This window comes from Setaria italica, chromosome VII (genome assembly GCF_000263155.2).
Source record: "Setaria italica strain Yugu1 chromosome VII, Setaria_italica_v2.0, whole genome shotgun sequence".
Lineage (NCBI taxonomy): Eukaryota > Viridiplantae > Streptophyta > Magnoliopsida > Poales > Poaceae > Setaria > Setaria italica.
In genome coordinates, this window is record NC_028456.1 from 27,520,484 (window position 1) to 27,539,371 (window position 18,888).

General features: G+C 43.4%; 3 protein-coding genes across 5 annotated transcripts; 2 read left to right on the forward strand and 1 right to left on the reverse strand.

Moving 5' to 3' along the window:
• The first annotated feature begins 641 nt into the window (after positions 1–641).
• On the forward strand, positions 642–1,798 carry LOC101769019 (3-hexulose-6-phosphate isomerase). Its single transcript, XM_004976468.3, has one exon. It carries the CDS (start codon positions 917–919, stop codon positions 1,547–1,549), a length of 633 nt encoding a protein of 210 aa, XP_004976525.1. The 5' UTR covers positions 642–916; the 3' UTR covers positions 1,550–1,798.
• Positions 1,799–1,920: 122 nt separating this feature from the next.
• Positions 1,921–3,556, forward strand: LOC101769419 (heat stress transcription factor B-2a-like). Its single transcript, XM_004976469.3, has 2 exons — positions 1,921–2,458; positions 2,554–3,556. Exons 1-2 carry the CDS (start codon positions 2,252–2,254, stop codon positions 3,265–3,267), a joined length of 921 nt encoding a protein of 306 aa, XP_004976526.1. The 5' UTR covers positions 1,921–2,251; the 3' UTR covers positions 3,268–3,556.
• Positions 3,557–3,647: 91 nt separating this feature from the next.
• LOC101770228 lies at positions 3,648–18,811 on the reverse strand. Of its 3 annotated transcripts, none has more exons than XM_012847868.2 (29): positions 18,471–18,811; positions 18,281–18,345; positions 17,232–17,502; positions 16,963–17,026; positions 16,695–16,842; positions 15,898–16,065; positions 15,726–15,824; positions 15,372–15,578; positions 15,128–15,229; positions 14,476–14,703; positions 13,609–13,695; positions 12,858–12,944; positions 12,591–12,776; positions 12,352–12,501; positions 11,695–11,787; positions 10,643–10,714; positions 9,657–9,774; positions 8,971–9,143; positions 8,083–8,149; positions 6,934–7,092; positions 6,288–6,394; positions 6,112–6,189; positions 5,930–6,025; positions 5,674–5,769; positions 5,401–5,584; positions 4,935–5,151; positions 4,686–4,779; positions 4,214–4,582; positions 3,648–4,121 (listed from the first exon to the last, which is right to left on the reverse strand). In XM_012847868.2, the coding sequence occupies exons 1-26, from the start codon at positions 18,628–18,630 to the stop codon at positions 5,000–5,002; spliced, it is 3,417 nt and encodes a 1,138-aa protein (XP_012703322.1). In that variant the 5' UTR covers positions 18,631–18,811; the 3' UTR covers positions 3,648–4,121; positions 4,214–4,582; positions 4,686–4,779; positions 4,935–4,999. The 3 variants fall into 3 exon arrangements, with proteins under 3 accessions (XP_012703322.1, XP_012703321.1, XP_022684537.1); XM_012847867.2 differs by having other exon boundaries at positions 4,214–4,595; XM_022828802.1 differs by lacking the exons at positions 18,281–18,345; positions 18,471–18,811 and adding an exon at positions 18,035–18,163 and having other exon boundaries at positions 4,214–4,595.
• Between the last annotated feature and the right edge of the window lie 77 nt (positions 18,812–18,888).

Consider the following 18,888-nt stretch of genomic DNA (forward strand, 5'->3'; position numbering starts at 1 on the left):
TGGGAGGCATCTTGGCTGCGGCGTCGTGGGCACGGGCGGGGCGTGGGCACAGGCGCGGGAGGGGACGCCGGCGCAGGTGACGTCGCAGGCAGCGGCCGGCGGGCGGGGTGTGGACGCGGCCGGAGGGGTGGGAAGGGCTGCCGGTGCGGCCGAACGGGGGTCGCAGGCAGCGGATGTGGCGGAGGGGCGGGGCGAGGTCGCTGCGGACAGACTCCGCGGGACGGCATTGCGGACGAGCCTTGGTGCGTGCGGAGGTGGGGCTCCAAGGCGTTGTCGCGAGTCCCGACGCGACCGTGGCCACAGCCACCGCTACGGGAAGCGAGCCTGCACCGCGACGTGGGGAGGCAGCCATGGCCGGTGAGGACAGCGCGTGGTGAGGAGGCAGGCCGCGAGTGGGCCTGGGTGCCTGGCAGAGGGGCCAGCATGGAGGGGGTGGCGCGGGGCTGGTGCGTGGTTGCAGTGCTGCGGCTGGCGGGCGTCCAGGCCTCGCCGGCCGGGAGCTGCGGCTTGTGGCGGCGGCCGTCCGTGCGGCCACAGACTTAGAGCGCAGGAAGAGACTTAGAGCGCAGGAAGAGATATGTGATTAAAAAATACACAAAACTTTGGAAAAGTACGTGTGAAAGCTGATCCCAATACCTCGTCTTTACTGCTCTCAGATGACTTGTACCAGGTAGAGTTGCTCTCTATGACCGTCACGGGTGCCTTGTCAGAACATAAACGTAAGACTAATGTCAGAGATTCTGCTAAAATACTGTGACATTGTCAGAGGCCTGCCGAGCGCCGAGTGCAGCTCACCGCATCCAAAACCAGATGCCAGCGTACGCCCGCTTGCTACTACCAAAGATTGAGTTTGACCAGAGCCCGTCCCAGTCCCACCTCCGTCCACGGTAGCATCGGATAAGGCACGGTGACCGCAATGAGCGGCAGCGACGCCGCGGCCTCGGCGCAGGCGGACGACGCCGGCGCCATCTGCGCCCAGATCGCCGCCGTCTTCTCCGCGCCCTCGTCGCACCCGCCCGCGGGCTCCGTCCTGGTCTCCGAGCTCGCGGCTGCGGCGGCCCGGGGCGGGCGCGTGTTCGTGCACGGCGTCGGGCGGGAGGGCCTCATGATGCGCGCCCTCTGCATGCGCCTGGCGCACCTCGGCCTCCCCGCGCACTGCGTCGGCGACGTCACGGCGCCGCCCGCCGGCGCGGGAGACCTCCTCGTGGCCTCCGCGGGGCCGGGTTCGTTCTCCACCGTCGACGCCATCTGCGGCGTGGCGCGCGGCGCCGGGGCGCGCGTCCTGCTGCTCACGGCCCGCCCCGAAGGGGACTTCTCGCGGCGCCAGGCCGACGTCGTGGCGCACCTCCCCGCGCAGACCATGGCGGACGACGATGAGGAGGCGGAGGCGACGGAGTTGGAGAGGGCGTCGTCGCGGGCGAAGCTGCCGATGGGGAGCCTGTACGAGGGAGCCATGTTCGTGCTGTTCGAGATGGTGGTGCTGGAGCTCGCGCGCGTATTGGGCCAGAGCCCGCCCCAGATGAGGGCCCGCCACACAAACCTGGAGTAGACTGATGGCCCCCTTTGTCGAGCTCTACAGCCTCTACTGTGCAGCGATGAACTGACTGATGTTCATCACCGTGTTGGTGGTTGAACAACAACACTTTACGCGTGATTACCGAATGATAGTGTACAATACTGGCACAGTGGTTTAGACGTTTGTTAGCATCCACAAAGGGCGCAGATCATTCTGTAATGCATTATTGGAGCGCTGGTTTTGAGTTCGTAATAATGGAGTCTCGTGTTGGTTACTTCAATATGCCCTCCGACTATTTGACAAGCTGGTCAATACATTTTTCTTCCCTCTTCTTCAAAAATATGTTTACAACAATTGAACAATTTCTGTGAAATGTTGTGCGCGAGAAATTCGAAAAGAATATCATTAAAGGAATAAAAGAGCACATTTGGGCTTGTACAAGTGTAGCTCAAGCAAACCCTCCTCCCTACTCGTCCAGCCCATCAAGCTCCTCAATCCAAACGGGCACTTCGTAGAAGCTGCGCCACGTGTCTGCTAGCGCAAGGAAAGGCCGGGAACCTTCTAGAATCCGCTGGATGCTTCTCTCACCAATGTCCAACCTAATCCCGTCCCCAAATCCACGTTTCTAGACGCCTCCTCCTTCCCGTGGAAACAATTGCCTTCCTTCCCGCATCCTCCTCCCCTCTCGTCTCCCCTGCACGCGGAACACCGCCGCTCCGGCCACCTGCCTGCCCAATGGCGTCGCCGGCGGCGGGGACGCCGCCGTTCCTGACGAAGACGTACGCGATGGTGGAGGACCCCAGCACCGACGATACCATCTCGTGGAACGACACCGGCACGGCCTTCGTGGTGTGGCGCCCCGCCGAGTTCGCCCGCGACCTCCTCCCCAAGCACTTCAAGCACAGCAACTTCTCCTCCTTCGTGCGCCAGCTCAACACCTACGTGCGTACCCAACCACCCCTCTTCTCCGTACCCAACGGTCCGCACCGCACAGTTAGATCGAGATCATGACGGGGTTGTGCGTTCTCTCCGTGCAGGGATTCAAGAAGGTGGTGGCGGACAGGTGGGAGTTCGCCAACGACGGCTTCCGGCGAGGGGAGAAGCACCTGCTGGGAGGGATACAGAGGCGGAAGGGGACCGGCACCACGGGGGTTGGCGGCGGGGTGGCCATACCGGCGGGGATACCGATCATCTCGTCCCCGCCCACGAGCTCCGGCGGGGAACCGGCGGTCTCCTCGTCGCCGCCGCGCGGCTCGGCGGCGGGGGTGAGCGGCGCGGTGGCCGAGCTGGAGGAGGAGAACGCGCGGCTGCGGCGCGAGAACGCGAGGCTGGCGCGGGAGCTGGCCCGCGCGCGGCGCCTCTGCGACGGCGTGCGCCAGCTCGTGGCGCGGTACGACCACGGCGATGAGGATCCGGCGGAGGGCGACGATGGGCACGGCGGCGGCGGCGGTGGTGGAGGCCCCAGCGGCCGCGGAGCGAAGCCGATGCTGTTCGGTGTCGCGATCGGGGCCAAACGGCCGCGCGGCGCGGAGGACGGGGACGAGGTGGAGGACGGCGAGGACGGGACTGCCGAGGAAGACGGCGAGGAGGACGAAGAGCAATACGACGACGAGAGGCACGCGGCGCGGGGGAGTAAGGCGGCGAGGAGGAAAGAGGTATCGGATCTGGACGTGCTGGCGCTGTCCGTGCGGGCGGCGGCGGCGGCGAGGCCGGGCGGAGGGTCGCGTGACAGCAAGAGCTCGGTCTCGTGACAGCCCGCGCCGCGAGGACTGAAATTAGTGTGGCACTCGTGTAGAGTAGTCTCGTTTGTATTGGGAGATGGTGTAGGCGTAATTGCGTAAACTGAAACATGTTTGTACTACATCAATGGCCTTGCTTTATTGTGCTTTGCACCGTCCTGCAGTCCTGCCGATTCTAACTAGGGCTTGTTTAGTTCAAAAATGAACTTGTTTAGCCAAAAGCCAAGCTGACAAATGTTTGTTGTGGCTCTGTAATCGTGTAATGAAGTATTCTAATTTATAATTTCATTTTCATGTTCCAGTTGATAATAATGCAACAGAGTACTAATCTTCTTCTAATCCAAGCGAACAGATTATACCTACCTCCAAAATAATTTTCCTACAACCAATAATGAAATAAAATGCCCGATCAAGTTGGTACATGATTGCTGAGACGCAGAAAACATACATCTGTTTTGTCATGACTGTTTGACTGGACACATATAGCACGCATACAAAAAAGACCAGAAGGTAAAAACACAGCTCAACCACTGAGGCTAAAGTCAACTGATATTTTGGCAACTATGTGGGTTAATGTCCTAGTAAAATTTCATCAAACGGAAGTAGCAAATTTTCGATACAGAATGTAGGCAGGAAGATAAAAGAACTAAACATCTAACGTGCTTATAGCTAGACAGACTACGAAAAGCACACCCAGGGTTCCCAGGTCCTGCAAGTTTTTATTCGGCATGAACTTTGCCAACCTAATCTTTTCTGAACAAATGATGCCGATCATGCTGGGGGCAAGTACCTGGTATAAATAGGCCACCAGCTTGGTACCTGCAGGCTGCAGGTGGAACAGTCAACTTCTCCTCGAAACAAAAACCCTGCAAGATAAAACAAAAGCACCTGATTATTGCTATTTCTTTGCTTTGGCAAATTTCATGGACATTTGGTGGTGCTAGTACGAGTAGCTGACCCTCGCGGTGCTTCATTTATTTTTGCCTGGGGCAAAAATTTAGCTCTTATCTTTCCAAAAAATAAAGCTCTTTAAGCAGTAGAATGACAGTCTGTGGTACAACTCCATTGCTGTAAACCCTTGAAGTGGCCAATTGAAGCCTGTTGCTAATTACCCATCTGCTGTCAATGTCAAATGTCATCAAGTGAGGTAAGGGCTGTGTGATGCTTGGACAGCAAAGGGGATGTTTCTTTCTTCGTAGCATATACTGACTCCATATGCAGCTCTGCAGGCACACTTCCATGAATTCTGAGGGTCAGGATGTTTGTGAAGTATATATGCTTTTAGGACCATAGAGTGAGCACCGTGTTGACCCTTCTGAAAATCATACTGAATATGCAACCTTCAATATTTTAGGAGAGCACTCATCAATAGCATTAAAAGGAACAACTGATATTCCAATACACAAATAAAAAAGAACAATTGGTCTTACTTGTATTGCAATTAGCATAGCAGAGGTACAGTACATATCTTTTAAACCCACGCCTTATCTCGAAAGAGAAGAGTTACTTTGGTAGTAAAGCTCACTGAAAAGAGAAGGCCCATTCAGTTGCAATATGTAAATGTAAAGATAAGTGTGAAGTGACAATAAATGACAAAAGAACACTCACTGCATATGAACTACAAACACTAAAAAAATAATGTTACTGCATATCCAGGTGTTATGGATTTTTTTTAATACCTTCTGTTGCGTTTATGGAAGGGGCAATCTGCAAACCAAGCAGAGTTTTCTCAGCAAGACATATCTTACTGCCAAGTAGCTTCTTGCAGTTTCTTCTTCATAACCCGAAAGCTTTGCTGCCCTGTCTCTGACCAATTGAATGAGGTACCTCTCTTAAGCATGTCTGAAAACATAGGTACTTTAGATGACACGTCCTTCACAGGAAGGTCATCATAATCTGCAAAATAAAGGAACGCCCGTCATTTCATGAACCGGACTCGAGGGAACTTTAATTCTGCACAACCGCATAATATTGAAGGTGAACTGCAAGTGTGACTTTCTAGCATGTATTTTCCATAAACATATAAGTTTTTGCAAGGTAGCATTGCCTAAGTCCTTCAATGTCAATGGAATGCATGACACAGAATCTATTTTCCTACCAGCGAGAAACATTATAAGCCACAACAAATCATGATCATTATCTCACCTGACGACCTTGGAAGGTGGTATTGAATTCTCAAGAACGTAGAGGCAATTTTATCCTTCTTATGACACAAAACTCGAAGAAGGGTATGTGCATCATGTACATGTCTTCTTCGAGCACTTGAAACTTCAAGATGGTGAGACATTTGGTCACTTGCATTTATCAGCATTTCAATAATTATATCAGCCTGAAGACCAGTAAGTGTGATCTAAGCAAGTTGGTTACTGCAGAAAGTTTTATGCAGTAAAAATAAAGTAAAAAATAATAATACAAGACCTTCAGCATATATAGGTCCAATATCTGCTGAGCTTGTTTAGCCTCCCTTTCAACTACATCTAGTGGTAAACCTTGGCCTTCTGCTATAAAGAGATCCTAGGAGAAAATTTGAATGACAAGGACAAAGAAATCATGTCAATAAGTGATAGGTTTCAGCAAGATGACAAATTTTTGAAATGATAAGCTATATTTATTGCGAGATTCTTGCTTCTTTCACTCATGGTAAGTATAATATATTCTTTAACCCTGTTCATACCTTGAGCATAGCAAGATCTTGTTGCATCAAGTCCACATCTGTCTCCAAAAATGCACGGGATGGGCCTCCATCCAGAAGGACCCAAATGAGTCCTTCCTAATTAAGATTAGATAAAGAAAACCTTTTACTTTAGCTATCTAACAATTGCAATGACAAACAGGACATTAGCAAGATATTTATACCATGCAAGCTTGAAATATTCTGAGCACAACTTGGTCTCTTAAAACATCGACAATCAAATCACATACTTGATCAAGAACCTGCAGCATATGTCCAGTTCAACAATTACTGAAGCAAAGCAAGGACCTAAACTGAACAAAGTGTAGGTGCCTGGGTATCTCAAGTTTGGTCTCCCTACTTGATCAATTGTAGGGATAAATATCTGCATGCGTGCTCCTTCAACGCTGTCTCGGTACAAGGAGAAAAGAAGCGAGTCCCGCATATCATAGAATACAGCCCTTGTTCCTGCAAAGTTGTTTTTTCAGCAACTTGTTACTCATCTAATCTATATCAGGAAACACAACAGAAATATAAGAGTTTTTTTTCCTTCTACATGAATATGAAAATTATTTTGGTAGTTATTTACCAAGAAGCATTTAACACAATAAGACTACAAAGTTACAGCGATAGTATATCATGTATCTAACAATGGACCTTATCAAAAACAGAGGTTGATCTCACTGCAGCAGTTCGAGAAACTGCGGTTCAGCTGATAGCCTGATAATTACAAGAGCATGCCATATAGAAACTTTGAATTGTTTCATACTCTTTTTCTCAATGATGATCCATGCATAAGGCACATGAAATTACAGATTCATTTACAGCGAACTGATGATGAATCTAACAGTAAACTCTAGCGGATTCAGTAGAGCTAAACATAAACATAAGAAATTTAAGGAACCAGTACAAAGAAATCTAAATCTAAAAACTATTTCCCTGATTGCAAAGGGCAAATAAAACTGAAGATTGTGAAGCGGAAACTAATTAGAGTCTTAGTAGCTTACCAATGAAGTTCAAGATCGTGTCAGTTATGTTCACAGCAGTCATTCGCACATCATCAAAAATTGTGAACAACTCATCGATCGATTCATCAGAGGATGATGAGTTTTCTGAAATAGGTCTTCCACTAGCAATGCAAGACAAATAGTCCAACAATCTGGTAGCTGCAGAAGAAGTACAGGAACAAATAGAATAGGTATTTGTGTCTTACTATCCACAACATTCAGCTTGCCAAACTTCACATGCAAGATTAACTCGCAACTCTTGTGTGCAGTCTGTTACAAGTCTATAAGGTCCGTTACGGGTCTCTAGCTGAATTGGTTAGATGGTCTCAGTAGCACTCCTAGAGTCCTGGGTTCAACTCCCCGTGGGAGCGAATTTTAGGCTAGGGTTAAAAAATCAGGTCAAGGCCTAGCCCAGGTCGGCTCGCGGCTGTGGTTGGTTTGGGCCCTCCTACTTGGTGGTAGTTGCAGTGGTCGCCAGCCCAGCAGTAGTCTCACAGGGGTTATGGACCATGTGTAAGGGGGTTTTCTCGACCTGTGTAAGGTCTTCTCTTAGCAAGGGTTGTCTTACCCCCGAAGGTCAAGTTTTTTTTAAAAGGTCCAGGGCATAAACTGGGTTCATGTTTTTCAAAAGTGATAACCTATATGAAGTCCCTCGAAAACAGTTGTTTAGCCAAGCATACACTTGTGCCAATTTGTTCATTAATCTCGCAACCATACAATTACAAAATCAAAATGCAACAACACTGATAAAAAAAGGGAAAGGAATCCCACAAATGGAGGTGGCATTTGGTAAACCAGACAGCCTAAAGAGGTCAAACTGTACCAAACGAACCCAATCCATTGAGTCACTGACATATATACAGATCCAGGCGATCCATCTCAGATATTTATCGGATAAACCTTGGAAACGGTAAAATCTGAGCCTTAAGGCATCTTTTGCTCTTTGTTTTTGGAACAGGCCTACCAAGTACTAGTTGAGTGTGATAAAAGTTATATAAGAACCAGCTTGACAATAAGCAGGTAGACCAAGTCGCAAAAACGTCAAAAGGGGTATCAAGAGAACTTGTTCCAGCTAGTCAACCAATATATTGTTGAATAACAAGCTACGTCAACATAAAAGGAATCAGGAATATACTCAAGGAGGATTACCTGACAAGACAGAGATCCAGGATCGTTTGATGCCTTCTTCTATAGCATCAAGTTGGTCCCTGATGAACTGTGGCATTTGGGGAACAGAAGAATCAGGTTGAAAATAAGACTTAAATGGTAATAATTCAACAAGAATAATGGAAGCAACTTTCATGAAGGACCCTACTTGAATTTCGGAGGGCCATGTACAAGATTTAAAATAAGGCCCTACGACTAGAAAAATAATCAAAATATATTTTCGATTTTAATTTAGTGCATATTCATCTTGTGATGCCAAGTACGTTTGATAACCAATCTTGAAATGTTAAATGAGTATGCATAACTACACTTCAAATAGATTTATTGATGCGGAACTTATTCAAGAACAACCCTAGACTGCCACACATGACATTTAAGGGCTAAACAAAAAACATGCTCTGACAAAAGAAACTTTCTATGAGATGGGTCTCATGTAAGGTTTTGTCTAACTTATTGTGAACTGAGATATTCCATAGTAAATTCATAGGCCCAATCCTTTCATTTCAAAGGAAAATACAGGAATAATTCATATAGGATATAAATCCTATCCTTTAAAAAAACATTCTTGGTTCTGAAGGAGTCATAGGCTCTTAATTAGGAATAGAATTAGAATGCATGGGTGGATGAGATCCATGCCTGTGCATTAGCAAAGAGGGGAAATATAAGGAGAGGAGTAGCACCTCGGATAATAGATTTCTATGAAAAGTTAGACAAAACAGTGCCTCAGCATAACAGACTTCTATGAAAAGTTTCTAGGGCCACGTCCTGAAATCTTAGCATGTGTTTTGTTGATTCAAAGTCTAATAAAATAATATTCATTCTACGGCAAGCGGAAATGAATAGAGAAAGGATAGTCAATCAAAAACTCACTTGAAGGGTGTTGAGCTTCACACATAATTTAGGCACCGTCAAATTGTTCAATTTAGTAGCCACCTTTTCTTCAGGAACTGTAGGTTCAATAAGTTTTCTTTTTGCAAATGGATTCATTGATTCTGCATAACGTGTCAAGACTGGAGCCCTAGGAAGCAGGGTAGATCCAGAAACTGCAGCAGGAAGACAACAATGGATACAGTTATTTCCTGGTTCTTCTGGAAAGCCATTCTTCATGGGGTCACACTTTTTGGGAAAATAATGTAATATTAAAAACACCTATGCTACTTATGAGATATGCCCACAGCATTGAACAAACAATTCGAAATATGCAAATATAGCATTGCAGAGACCACCACCACTGCCAATATCGAGGTTTCTGATGCTGACAATGAATAACAATCAAGAAATTATGCTAATTTTAAGGTCCACTGCTATCAGATTTTATGATTGAAAAAGATAGTGCACGAAGCACTCAAATATTTGCAAGTTGTAAAACCGACATGTGTTTGTCATGAAAACACAAAACAGAATTATTTGTACAACGAGATGTTCTGAACTATACTAAGGAAGAAATAGCGGAATGCAAGTTAACTGAAAAATTTGCAATACAGCAGTTAATATATCGTAACAAAAACAATGACCCAATATTGTGCATCAATGTCTATCCAAAACCTGGCACATACCTTGTTGATTTTCCATGTGAAGCAAATAGACTTCAAGACTGCTAGTGATTCCGATAAGTAGACTTCGCAAGTGGACAATATCGAGAGGTAGGCTCGTATTAAAGAACTGATCAACACTCTGCGCATAAAATGATAAAATAAGCACCCCAAAACAAATATCACGGTGATAGTCAGAATATGCATGCATTAAGCTACGAACGAACAATGACGCAAAGCATAATTTCAGTTTTATAATCAAAGCACTGGGTTAAAAAGTAACTGGAGAAAATATGTAACAGAAAGCTTCTATCTTCAAGATGGAAGTTCAGATGTTCTGCTTGCACTTAGGATCAAATAAGGCTACAAATAAGAAATCGGAAAAAGTCCAAGTTACTCCCCTCAAGTATAACCAAAGTCCAGATAACCCCCTAAAGTATTTTTTTGGTTCAAGTTACCCCCCTAAACTATGACATTTGGTTCAATTTACCCCCTAATACAATTTGTCTTTTTTGTTTCTCCAAACACAAGTTGATTTTACTAAAATTTCGCAGGGTGGTAGTGGACATCACAATGTATGTCCAGAAAATCTATTATGAATTTTTCATCATAATTTCATATAATTTTATATCGTAATGATTAATTTGTTTTAAGTGTCCTACCCTATCAAAATAATGATAAAAAATTATGATGTATTTCTCTAATATGTGTCATGATGTCTGCTATCATCTCGCGGAATTTTAACTTGATACTCCAATTGCACATGGAGAAACAAAAAAGACAAATTGTATTAGGGAGTAAATCAAACCAAATAACATAGTTTAGGGGTAAACTGAAACAAGAAATAGTTTAGGGGGTTATCTGTACTTTGGTTACACTTGAAGGGAGTTATTTGGAGTTTTTCCTAAGAAATCAAATGTTTACAGATGAAGTTTGCACCATATCAATGTTCTAAACTTCACTACATAGTAAAGGGGCATATTATGCAGAAAATCAACAAAAAAACTGACCTCTTCCACAATCCGGAATACTTCTACCACTGATGTTGCTTGTTTCTCATGAACTGATAAAGGCGTCCAGTCCTATGCCCACATATGAACAAAAAACAGACTTGTGATCAGTTGCAATGGCCAATCAGACAGTTAGGAGAGCCAGCACTTCTGATCAAAGTTTCTAAAGTTAGCTAGATACATCCAACATAGTGAAGTTTAAATTCATTAACTGGGGTAATCAGGTATCAGTCGGCAACTGGTTGCTAGTCAGACAGTATGGCACCCATGAAGTTCATGTAGGTGTTTTATTGTGGATTTTCTGGAATTGAACAACGTGACCTCTCAGTTGCTAAGCCTGAAGCGGACTGCAATAAACAACGGCACCCTTTGCAAAATGCGCTCAAGCAACAGACACAAACGAATGTTGCCAACTAAAGGATGCTCTACAGTCGGGTTATACAAGGAGGCAAGTAACAGTAGTCAGCAGGCCACATAAAACATTGGACAGACTGGCAGTTGCTATCACATACATGCAACGCTTGACCCACCTAAATTGATCAAAATCTACTTTAGCTACTAAATTATATTGTTGAATGAAATTCAGAGCTCATTTTTTTTTTTCATTCTTTGTGTGCATGCTGGGGGGAGGGGGAGCAAGGTTCGACCTGACAGCAATTATCGATTTGACACCTAAAACTGTATTGTACTAATCATTGCATATACTACATGAATATTGTGGTGTGTTAGATACAACCAATTTTAATGGTACCAGATACAGAGTAACAACAGTACAATTTTATTTTACCAAAAATACATAGAAGTCCCCTTATCTTCTATACAAAAACGGATGTCACATAATTTTCATGAAGTGCAAGCACATATGCACAATTAACAACGCCCTCCACTTCACAACATAAGTCCACAACCATTATGTGCAGAGTCACCAAGTCCAATGAAAAGTGGATGGAAATGACAACATATGCACCTGCTAAATAGCATGCTACAACTACTCAACATTTTACACATCAAGTAAAGTAAAGTAGAAGTGAACTTTCTTTGGAATAACAAACCTCTATCCCAATAGTACGTTTTGTCCACTCCAAGACATTTTCATGTTGAGCATGCAGCCATTGGAGAATAAGAGGTGATGATAAGCAACCTATCTGTTGAATTTCAGAGGTGTCATTTTGTTAGATGTAAATGTGCCCATGGAAATGTAAAATGTCAGAAAGATATTACAATAAAGCTTATTGTAAACCCAAAAAACAAGCAAAGCCATATATTATCGAAAAAAATGCTTGATGTTATTCATGGATGTTTGTCCTAGCAATGAACAGAAACTGATGAGATGTTAAGAAAAAAAGACAAACGCCAAGATCTTTGGACAACTAAAACCACAAAGTATTTCAGACACAAATGGCAGCCCAAAAGGAGATTTGGCAGCCGAAAAGGAGACCACAGTGATAAACCACTTCATTCCAGAATTCTGTCAAACTTAAGTACTAAAGGCTACATAGTACTTAGTGCAATATCAAATCATGGAACAGATTACAGAAGAAGTTTCATTCTGTAGGAAACCATACTGCAGGGAAAAGGATAAGATTCCTTGACAAATCACAAAAAAAGGCAAGACACAGGAAGCACTGCAGAGTCAATTTAATACATTACGCCCATTTTCAAACATTAAAGTACTTGTCATGAACATAAAGGACATTGCGATGCCTTACCATGTAGGGCTTTAAATAGTTGGAGAATGAAGACCCTGCTTCCCCGTACACTGAGCGAAGCTTCTCAGCTATAAAGAGCTCAAAATTATTCGATGCTGCCAGTATCTCTTTTGAGTTTTCCAAATGATCTGTCCTTTCCAAGAATAGTTCCTAGTAGCCAACAGCAATCCTATACGTAAATGCAAGTCCCCAGAATCCAAGAATAAACATACCACAGCTGGAAAAGGAGTTGGACTAACCAATTGTTTTCCATACAGCATGTGTAAGAAAATTAGAGCTACTCCCTGAGCTTCAGGATAGTACTTGTGAAGTATTGGACTGAACGCACTGCACTCTTTCTCTGCCACCAACTTTAGCTCATTTGCAAGGATTGTCAATGGATGCTTAATTTCAGTTTCTGATCGTCCGTCTGATGAAATTAGGGCCTAATGAAGTATAAAATATCACTGTACTGTTTATTATTTAATTGAACTTTTAAAAATAGGATACGTGGATTGTCGACTCACTTGCTTATATGCAGCGTGAATGGATCTGACAATGAGTAAATGAACCAATTTTGATTCTGGTGTACTCCCAACTGGGCTCTCAATGAGCTGAAATGATCCAAAACAGATCAAGCATAAAACTTCAAAGGTAATCTCATAAAACAATTGAGCAGGAGAATAAGAGATCAAAATCAAACATAAAAGGAAGAATAAATGGATTGCAGAAGGATCGAGGAATCAAATCCTAACATTGATAAAAAAAAAAGTATCCACTGTGTGTTGTATCCACACTTTATCATTGAAACAATTGAGGAAAGATCTAGTATGGATACGTTCAAGTAAAGAGTTCCCACGAAACTGAAGGATGAAATTGGAGCTGTCATAGAGAATTTTAGGTTGTGTAAAAATCCTAACTTGGAGGCAACATGGAGTTCCAATCCCATTAACACACAGATCTTCCATGCTACATGATTTTGATGGTCTGATCAAAAGTTATACAGAACTCAAGAAACATATTTATGTTATATCATGAGAAATATTAAAGATAAATCTAATGTTTCCTTAGCATCTATTAGACACACAATCATTTCTGATTGAATAGAATAGTTTATAACTATAATGCTATTTAAGCTAACACTAAGTGTCTCCTTAATGGTAATCAGGGTTATAACACTTATGGAGATTGGAGAGGAGTTAACCCCAAAATTCTTTTAATGTTTGGATGCATGCTGCATATCATACAAGTACACAGCAAAAACATTAGAGATCTAACCAGGACTTCTTCACAATCATCCTCAGGTGGGGTTTTCACCAAAAGTAATGCCAAGTTCAGTGTGGCCTCAAAGATCGAGTAGTTTTTCTGTTACAGGAGATCGAGTAAAAATAAACTTTGAAATGTCACAAAACAAATCATACAATACTGATTAGATTTTTTCTTCCTCCAGCATGCATGAGAACCACACATCATTATATTAAGAAGATAAGATCCCAAGATGATAATGATTTAAATAGGTTATGTACCATCAATGCAAGCAATAAAGGAGAATCATCAAGCCCTTCTTTCCAAATTGTTACAGATTGCATACTATCAGGACTGTCATACTATGATACTAGTTATATTCACATGATGCAGGTAGCATTACACAATCACACTTTTCCTTTTCGTTAACTCGTCAATTGTATGGACAATGCAGACCTCTTAAAAATTAAGTTCATCACGCAAATAATAAAAGGATGGCCTACTTACATCAGCAACAGCCTTGTGGATTCTAAACTTGTGCTTCCATGGTAAAAAGAAATTAGGTGACTGGCTATTATCCATGGAATAATATCATTCTTTTACATGCTTCCTCCGACAATAAACGTGCAGGACGAGCATATGAGAACATTTTGTCAAATCATGACATCAAGGTTAAAAGTTTAGACCGTTGGATCAGCTGATTAGGTAATGGGCAAAACCACATGGTAGCATTTGTTTACTCACATGATTATCAGAGTAAAATATGTAGCATTTGTTAACAGTTTTTCTTAATGAGCATGCTAAAACAGGAAGGCACATCCAGAAACTAATTGATGCTTTGATGTACCAAAAAACATGAGCTGAAAGATATACGGTTCCAAACAAGGGATGTCAACAAACCTTACTAAAGTGTGCATGATAATTCTCTAGTTGTCTGCGGCACCAGGAATTTATTTTAAGAAGGGCACTGTCAGCCAAACTTAGAGCCCTGTCACCACCACAGGCATCGGCAGAACAAATAAAGCTGTTTGTATACACCTCTAGTTCTTCAATGTCGTGATGCAATAGAAGTTTCTGTATCTGGAGGCTTGCATGTTTCAGTAGAAGAGTTTCCCCAGTTTGAGCGAACTGAATGGAAGAAAAACAATCATGCGAACATGTCACTGGGACAAACAAGGTAACAGTAATAAAAATACTCAGGTGTCAAGAAGGTTATTTTAATGAATGGAGAAAAGAAGTTTTCCCTGCAAACCCCTAAGTGGAGCAAAGGCAATTGATTTAATCATGACTCAAAAAGACAATTGATTGAACACCAGACTCTTTCTATTCAAACGGAAGTATCATTGTACCATAACATCTGTCCACTCTAAATGTCAACAAAAATCTAGCTCCTATTGCCTACAGACATTCTAGGTGCTTTTGCAACAAAAGAAATGCAGAGAACATGATGGATGAGGAACAAATTCATAACTCATTGGTTCATGCTATCAAGAAAAGGGACAGCAGATGGTATACAGAAAGGAGAAGGGCCAAACAATAGCAGTAAACAAACCTTCTGGAAAAGGACCCAAGCATAGAAGATGCCATGCAACTTCTCAGTAATGCCCAGTATAGGCCAGGTTAGCTTTGCTGTTTCCAGTATTTCATCAGCCTCCTGGTAGCAAAATTAGATAGCACATTCAGGAACTCAGGATGCAACCATTGAACTAATGCCACATTACTGTCCACAAGCTGTGATCATTTTTTAGCAGACCAAAGAGGATATATTGACACCTAGTGGATAAAGAAAAGCAAACCTCTACAAGTTGTCCATCTTCGAGAATATCAAATACACTGCAAAGCAACTTCTCATATAACCTAAAGTTGACATGATAGTTATGGGTCCAATGGTAGGTCTCCTCTTTAAGGTTGAACTTCTTGGTCAGTGCAGAAAGTTTTGAGTTATATCTTTCAATGATAGTCAAGACCTCGACGCGGCCCTCAGGAACACTCACAACCCAGTCCTGGAATAGTTAACAATGCATATAGAATGAAGCCAATACTGGGAATCAGTCCATTGTGAAGAGAGATTAAGCAGTTATTGTGTTTTTTGATATACTAGTATCATTACTTAATACACAATGATATAAAATATGGGTGTTAGTTCTTGCCTCTGTATCTTTTAGCTTAGAGAGAACTATCTGCAATGTTTCACTCATATCATACTCAAGAGATGCTGAGGACAGAAGTAATTCTTCAAGAACAGTTGCCTGGATAGCAGAATCAGAGACAATAGTAAGACAGATGCCCATACTGTAGATAGAAACAATCAAAGGTGCTTGCCTGTCTTTTCTGCCACTGTACACGCAATCTTTCGGTTGGAAAATCAAGTTTGCCAACAGAACTTAAGAGCTGTAATGATATACGAGGCACATCAAGCTGTCCTTTCACCATCTTCAAATTAATATGCCTTAAAGCTCGTTTAGTCAATGCATCCATAGATTCTGAAATCTGGAACAATTTTGACTAATGAGTCCTCACTAGTCACTACACTATTTCCGAGCCTTGTAATGAAGATATATTACTCAGCAAGTAAATTCGAAATGATCAACGAATAAAACAGAGGCAAAAAAAAAACTTCTAATCTTGTATAATAGAGAATCATTTGTCCTATGAACAGTATGTAAAATCTAGACTTAGTCTCGAGGACTGCAAAAAAAATGATATCTTTCAAAGGGCTGACCAAAATTCAAGTAGAAAAGCTTCTCTGTAAGAACTTTGCTTCCTAGGATCATAATGCACACTGGTACTCAGCAATGGCAAAAATGAAATGAAAGGGAACTAAAAACACTAACATCAAGCAAAATGTTTCAAAAAACGCTAGCTGCTATGCTCTATGCAGGCAGTCAGGCTCCGCCTAGCGCCTAGGCGCTTCTAGGAGGATGTACTTTTTTCCAATCAGTTGGTGTAATGTTTTGTTAAATAAAGGGAATATGGCATATTACAGCAAAGAATTTGGCAGTATCTTGTTAAGTTATGCTACCATCGCCATCTATTTTTAGACAAGCAGAGAGTGAATAGCCCCCTTTTTTTTTTTTGCTAAACTAAGGAAAGTGAACAGTTTGTGAATAAGACCTTGCCTCCATTTGTACTCGGATCAAATCAAGAATGTGGGCATAGCCATCTTCCACCTGAGGTGTTGAATTTGATACTTCTGTCTTTGTCCTTAGACCCTTCAAGAATTTGTTCTTCTTTTCCCTTTTCTCTTCAGAGAAGTGTACTTTTCCGCTGTTAGTAATGTATTATTAAGGAAGCCGAGTTAGAATTGTAAATGTATATTAGAAATACGAAGACGCACCATGTAGTAAATGCAAACATCCAGGCAGACACATGTTTTGTTGAAATTACCTGACAAATAGAGAAGCGAGAAGCACCTCATAAGCTGTTTCTCTCATATCATCATCAGACAGTTCTTGAGGAGTTAAAAAAAAGGAAAAGATGAATCAGGTCTATAAAACAAATTATGTTATCCCTACACACTTGGTCTTCTTAAAACAGAATAGAAAACATGAAAGCAATCTATATGTTATCCTATATTCATATATCTATAGTTCTGGGTAGCCATATCCAAAGAAGAATAAGAGAACAGTACAAATGAAGCATGTACAACTTTCTACCTGTGCTTAACCTAGGCAAACCTAGAGAAAGAATATCCACTTCCTTTACTTGCTGAGGAGAAATATCTGCCAAATTATCATCTCTCGTGCCATAGCCAATTCCTGAGGTATTAATAGCATCTCTGAAAAAATCTCTTGGTTGCCCTACTGGACTTGAGTTCTCCTGTTGAGGTGCCTGGGAGCCAATGCTAGGTGCTGCTTCCTTTGGAGGGGAATCAGATGGTTCTGGCCTTGAAAGAAGAAAATAAGAGTTCCCTGATGGCGACCCAATCTGTTGAATGCAAAATTAACAACAATTACAGAATGGAAAATTTTGATTGTGTTCGGATAAAATCCCTATACTTATGATAATGCTCCGCATAAAATACATGTAACAATAGAGCACTTGACAAAGCTCCTTATGCCAAATTATGCCCGTGTAAATAGGAAGGAGGGACGGAACACTCAATCGAATTCATGGTCTTCACTGTAACAGTAGATTTTTAAAGTCAAAAGAACAAAAGGAATTGAGAAACGATAAGATTGAGGAGACTCAAGCTGTCAAGCATTGAGTAGGTAGAGATAAGATATGAATACATAAAAATTGACTGACAGTGTGACAACCTTAGTACATTGCAATGCTGAAATCTGGCAATAATCTTGTTAGTTTTTAGGATCAGACTAATAATCTCAGAATTTAAAAAAAATGCTAGGGAAGCATGCTCCTTACAGTTGAGGAATGACTCATGCATTTTGGCATATTAAGACAAGCGCTGTGCAGCTCTTATTGTAATGATTTCTTAACTTCTGTGCAAGTGAAATACCATTCTCAGTCAAGATGCCTTATGTCCCTATTGCAGCAATTTTACCAAATTTCAGAATTTGAACTTTAGGGAAAACCCCAAAACATCCAACAATGTTTAGCCCCCGTCCTCCCCACCGCTCCCAAACGCTTGTCTTCATAGAAAACGACTCATTCCGGGCCCAAAAGCAATAATCCAACAAGCAACGAGGAAGATCAGTTCGAGCTGAAATGGACAGGAAAATTCGAGCGATCAGGTCACGCATACCATGATCGGGTACCTTCTCTCGTCGAAGTACCTCCTCGTGGCCTCCGAAGCATCAAACTGCGCGCCTGGATTGATCAAAACTCGAACCATCAGATGACTCAACACCCCATAGCGCCCCAGCGATCAAAACAATCGCGGCCAGGGCACGTCCGCGGGCACGGAGGGCCGGACGGGTTTCTGCCAGCCTTACCGGCGGCAACGCACTCGAGTGCGTAGTCGGCGCTGACGGCGTCGAGGTCGACGCGGGAGAGGTCGAGCGCGCGGCCGCCCCCGCCGCCGGCGGAGAGGAGGAAGCCGAGCAGCCTGCGCCGGTCGCGGCGGTACACCTCCAGCATCGACGCCGCGTCCATGGGTGCCCGCCGAGGCCGAGGGTTTGGGGGAAGGAAGGGATCGGCTCGGGGAGGCGGAGACGGGGAGGAGACTGGCCCTGCGACTGTGACTGCGAGTGCGGGGGTGCGCGGAAATCAGCAGAGGGACAGGGTTTTGGTGCGCTGAACAAGGCCGCACGCGTGAGAGCACGGAGAGACGGGAAGCAGCAGCGCGGCCGCGCCGGGGGCCCGCGACGCAGTAAAACTGGGCACTGATTAGCTAGATGCCTACCCGGCACG